The sequence below is a fragment of the Bacillus rossius genome, chromosome 10, assembly GCF_032445375.1.
Source record: "Bacillus rossius redtenbacheri isolate Brsri chromosome 10, Brsri_v3, whole genome shotgun sequence".
Lineage (NCBI taxonomy): Eukaryota > Metazoa > Arthropoda > Insecta > Phasmatodea > Bacillidae > Bacillus > Bacillus rossius.
This window is the reverse complement of record NC_086337.1, coordinates 7342027-7348026: the sequence shown is the minus strand read 5'-3', so window position 1 is coordinate 7348026 and position 6000 is coordinate 7342027. Positions and strand designations below refer to the sequence as shown.

General features: G+C 38.4%; 1 protein-coding gene across 1 annotated transcript in view; it reads left to right on the top strand.

The window, feature by feature from the left end:
- The first annotated feature begins 1417 nt into the window (after nucleotides 1-1417).
- The window catches only part of LOC134535751 (probable phosphorylase b kinase regulatory subunit alpha), a 582726-nt gene continuing 578143 nt past the window's right edge, over nucleotides 1418-6000 (top strand). Inside the window, exon 1 of the mRNA XM_063374982.1 lies at nucleotides 1418-1705. Coding sequence (XP_063231052.1) covers nucleotides 1628-1705 — 78 coding nt within the window. The 5' untranslated portion in view covers nucleotides 1418-1627. The remainder of the gene's footprint in view (nucleotides 1706-6000) is intronic.

Genomic DNA, 6000 nt, shown 5'->3' with positions numbered 1-6000 from the left:
CGCGTGAGAAGACGGCCCCCCACTACCTCCGGGACTACGAGTGGGGGAGTCAGCGCAAACCCCGCGACGTAAGACAAACGACCGACGGGGGGTTACGCTGCAGCGTGATGCAGCTCCTGCCCCAGTTTGCCCGACCCGGACGGAATGACGTGACGAGCTCCGACGACCAGACAAGTGGCCGGACGCGGACGCAGCTGCCGGTCTAGGTCGGCGTCGGGGGCCAGGACGGCCTCGGGAGAGGGGGGGCATATGACGACAGTCGTCGTACCCTCCCAGATACAGAGGCCGTACCTGGCCACCGACGCGGGCCTGAGGGGGCCTATTTTCCCCCCCAGTGAACCCCAGTGTGTGCGACGGCCAGGGACGCACCCGCGTGCGCCCTAGCATGCCAACGAGTGTTTTTTCTATGTGACTTTATCTTTTATTTCAGTGTGTATATATTTGTAAACGATTAAGGGATTTGAATGTGTGTAATTAACTTATTTTATTTATTATTCATTGTGCAAGTTCGCTGTGTAATTAATGTCTCGTGTATGTCTTTGTAAATAATTCAATAACTTTTTCTGAAGTGTTTCGCCGTAGTATGTAATTGCAGCCTGGCGCGCCGCGGGACGGAGCTCTCTCCCACGCCGGCCGATTTTCCCCTCCCTCCCCGCCACCCGCGGGCGCCGGCCCGCGGGCGAGCGGGGAGAGGCAGTCGCGTCCTGGTCTCGAGCGGAGACAGACGTGTTCGTTGCTCCGCGAGCCGCGCACGTTGCGCTCGGGATTGAACGTTCGCTCAGTCCGCAGTCGGTCACGGCAGCTGAGCTGCCACCGCGAATCAGCTTAGCATTGTTAACTTACGAGTCATCGGGAGACGTGTCTAGCGGGCAGTTTCTACAACGCGAACGTGGTGCTACGAGTCTCTGAACTTTTCGCCGTCCACGGAACATTACGTAACGGGCCGCGTATGTACAGCGTTCCGTCTTCGGGCCCTTTCTCACTGGGTCAGCCTAGCATTAATAAACTTTACGATTCGCGCCGAAACGTATTTGAGAACCGCCCCGTCATCAGGGAGTCCGTGTCGCCGTGGTAGGGCACTTGTTCCGCGACGGTTCCGCCAGGCTGCGGCAGGACTTTATAAGCGTTAATAAAAGACGGCTCGTGAAATTCGTTAATGCCGTGTTCTGCTTGCGACAACCTACCAACATTCCTCGCAATCACTTCACTCTCCCTCCAGGTCCCGCCTTTCCCGGTCCCGGCCACGTTGGCCTGGACCCACACCTCTCCGACGAGGGCAGTACGGGCATAACAGGACATTTATTTCAACGGGAAAACGGGGACCTGAAGCCGAGGGACGTCACCATCATGGAATCCTACAGTATGTATTTTGTTGGTGTTGGTCATATACATATGGAACTTGACCAAGGTAACGCCTGATGTGTATGGGGTCGGTGGGGGCGTGGAAGCCGAAGACATTGGCCGAAGATGTACGAACACTGAAGTCTGTGAACTTCTGGCTTCCTTGCTAATTCGGTTCAAAAGTTCGAATAGTTTTTTTTTAATTCCTGTTTTTTTTTTCCTAATAGTAACATCGCGACCTTAAGTACACCTTGAACGAAGTTTAGTAGTAGTTAACAACGTCAGAATGAGAAGTAGAAGTAATTCTGGGGTTCGATTAGAATATTATCATAGAATTGTGCATACATTAATAATGGATTATCAGGTAAGTTTATTTCTGTGTTGAGTTATTTTTGGCCTGCACCGCTTTGTTTTTAATAAAGCCTTTTCAATATTTTTGATAGTAAGGTTTTCTCTTACCGACACAGCGAATCAAGTTGATAACACGATACTATACATAAATGCCTGGGTTAGATGAATTTTTCATTGATAAAGGTTAGGTGAATATCTGGTAAATTGTAAAGGCCCGTTACCAATTTCGATATCCCAAATTGTGTCCGAACGTCCTAAACTGTGTGACGGACACTGATCACTGACTGGCCAACTTGACCCTAGAACATCATGTGTGGTGAGGGCAATTGTCCAATCTCCCGTGTCCAAACACACTGGTCAAATTGAACTTTTTGTCACAATGTGTGTCCTTGGGTAACAATGAACATTCGAGATATTTGCTGTTTCCGGTTCTTATTTCTAAACGTAAACAGAAAATAACTGACATTTGTTAGATTTTACTTTTGTTTTACAGAATAAATAAATAATATTCACAATTAATAAATAATGTTCACCTTGCACAAATTACATGAGTTTACTAAATATTAAAAACTTAGCTGCATAGGGGAGAGAGGGGCACATTTCAACAAATTTTATTGTATAATTTTTTTAAATTAAACATTTAATTTTTTATCTTGGTAATTAGCATCATTAGTTTTAATAGTATGTTGGGTAAATATTTACAATCGCGGTAGATGCCAAAAAAAATGCTAAAAATCCGAAAATACTTTTATTCTATGCTCTTTCATCATTTTATTCACTTAAAGCATAACATTTATGTTTTACATTATTTTCTTGTTAACTGAAGGTAAGTTTACAGCAAATGCCATAGAAGAAATGGCTCGAGATGTTGGTTCCTCCACTCATGGTTGGCTGCGGGAGTTTCATCATAATGTCACTTCTGTCTACAATGTAATATAGTCTTTTTGGGGGAAATAAAATTTCTATGAGTCTTCATTCCTTTGCATGAGTCTAACTTTGTAATTGTTTTCTTCTTGGTCTTCTACTTGCCCTACAAATAGGACTTTATACTTCTTTCCTGCAAAAGAAACTAGCACAAAATCATTTATTTGAATTACTGTATCATTATTTTCCAAATATACATTTTCTTCAGACTCTGATGTGGAAATCAAAATTTGATCTATATATCTTTACAATCAGACTCGTCTTGCAAAAGAATTTCACTACCTTCATTATCACAAGATTTATCATTGAAACATTTTCTTGCAGGCTTGTGTTTTCCAATTTTGATTATTTTCTCTATTTACATTTTCTTCGTGCCTAATTTTGACTTCTTTTCTATTCTCTTCATTGTTTCCTCTTCAACTCTTGTTTTTTTTTCCAGTAAGTATTGATTACTTCTTTTTCTTTCTTCCTCCAATTTTTCTTCTTGGTTCTGCTTTTGGAAAAGGCCAAACATCTTCAGGTGTCAGAATTCCTTCAGGTCTACTTGTGTTTCTTTCACAGTGTTTTGATTTTTCTGGTGTGAAGTTTGAAACAGCAGAATCGTCATAAGACGAGACACTTGCCAAGCACATGTTGCTTTAAAAGCTGCTGTGATGTTTTAGGAGTAAATGAAGCAATATATGCTGTGTTCGTCAAAGCAGCTAGGTTATAAATGGTTACCCTTTTGCCAGGATTTGATAACTGCCAATAATTTTCTGCAATTTTCAGTTTTGATTTAAATGGTCAATTTAATTATAATGTAAATACACAGTTCATCTATTATTGTTTAACCCTAATTTTGATATTTTATTATAATTTTGAGTTGGAATAATGAGAAAACAAAAGGTATAAGTATTAACATTACATACACATGCCTAATATTTTAATGATAGTTAACATATTTTAGGCATAGCATTTGACTCAGCCATTTTATTATGGGCCTAGGCATATTGAACTCTACAAAAAGGCTGTAATTATCCTATGTTATTGCTTAAATGAACCATATACATGTAAAGGGGTACAATTCAACAATGTTGAAATCTACCCCCCGCAGTTTGTTGATATCTGCCCCATGAGCAATCATTGAAGTTATTGTAATGTTACTACTTTTAGAAACTGTTTTTAAAGATGTTCATATTATTTTTAGATGCAGAATTTCTTATTTAAACAGGTAAATAAATCCTACTTACATCCATCAAAGTAGAGACTGTAAAATGTAGTGCTGAAAACAATAATCACTTTTTACTTTGCAACACTGAAAACAGTGTTTACTGAATCACAAAACACTTATGAAAATAAATGGAGGGAAATCCATTGCTAGCTGTTGTTCTGTAGTGGAACTTGATTAGTTTTCCATTAACCAATCAAAACAAGGCTCCATTGGTATAAATTTCAAGCTGTTGAAAGGTGCCCCATGTTGAAATGTGCCCCCCTCTCCCCTACACATTTACAAAGTATGAAAATAGTAGACAAAACACCCAAAAAAAAAAAAAAAAAAAAAAAAAACAACTAAAAACCAATTATTTTAGTGCTGTATATTTACTGCGCTCTGGTGTCAACTTTAGTATATTCGGACAGAGGACATTACAATTGTAGAAGGGGTTTTTCTGTGTGACAATGGGATGTCATTCACATTAGGATAAGGACACAGACCCCCACAGGTTTGGACTGTTGTAGATGGGCCTTAAGGATTGCAGATTTTTATATATATATATATATATATATATATATATATATATATATATATACACATATATATATATATACATATATATATATATATACATATATATATATATATACATATATATATATATATATACACACACACACACACACACACACACACACACACACACCTGTTCAATCCTAACGGTTTTGTTTTTGAACATTTTGGAATTCTTCCCTTTATTCTGAAAACAGTGTTTCGAAATTCCTTCTGGTTTCTAATAAATTATAGTTTATAGGTTACACTAGGTAGCGTGTGCAGTGACACGACTGTCGCCCTGTTGGGCATTATTAGTGTAGCCGAAATTGTTTTCCAGGGTAGACTTGGCTGCGGTCGTAATGCACTGACATGTCTTTTTATAAACATCTCTGGAGAACCACAGGAACAAGTAGGGTGGTGATTACAGTCAGTCCACTCTCTCGTGGAAAACAGTCTCTGCTAGGTAAAATTCTTACATAGCTAATTTTCTGTAACAACAGTAAGACGTTTCTGCATAATAAGTTTTTCCACATATTAGATTCCAAAATTATTCCCTTGATCACTTCCATAAATCCTTATGTTAATTTTTCCCATTCATAACGTTTAAGTTAATAGATGCTTCCCGCATATAACGTTCAGTGTTTGTGGGAAAAAAATAAAAATAATGTTGTCTTTTAACTTTAAAATTCTATTTATCTTTAATTTAAAAAAAAAAATACTTATTTCCAAACGATAACAAAATAATTTGTACTGCACATGACCGTCGAAATCTGTGCTGCACGCCAAATGCTGTTACAAGTGTATTTTTGGACCAATCATCTGCTTGCATTTGTATAGACTGAGAAGCTGTTCCAATTTCCATATTCGAGTTTTACCACGTGACAAATACACAGCAAACCAGATTACCACCAGCCAGTACTCATTGACCTGTTTGCATTTGAAAATTTTTTGCAAGCAGAGCCCGCACTTTGTATCATGCTCAGTAAACTATAATTGATAACCCACAAATAAGAGGTTTTGGTTTGCAATATTTTTAGGCTTGTTTTTAAGGTTATCAAGCATAATAAATATATAGTGTTGTGAAAAACAGTGCATAATGACCTCTACAAGTAGTAGAGGAGCCATTATTAAATGAAAGTTATAGTTTGAAGAAAAAACTGAAAATAATATTGAAAGTTCATATGAATCCTTTGATACCGAGAGTGAATATGGCAAAAATAAAAACTCGGGATGCAATCGTCTACCGCGTTGAATGGAATCATGATGAAGCGGGACCAACTTTTGACTATTAGTGTTATGACAGTGTAAACAAATGGAGGTTGGTATACAAAAAAATGTTCCAGATAGTGTGAGGAAGAGCTTGTGGGATCTGGACAAGTTTGTGATGCATGAGTCTGAAAATGTGTTATTACAAACAACTCTGACACAGTATTTTTGAAACAGTAAATTTTAAGTTACTGTTTTATTTTTGCTGGTGTCTTTTTTTCTAGTGTTGTTTTGATAATTTTTTTATATTGTGGTTATTGAATTAAATTCAGTTAAAAAAAAAAATTGGTTGTCTGTAAAGTTGGTTTACGGACGATAGTTTGTGACGTCATAACAAAACATTGATGAAATGATTGATCCAGAAGAAAAGG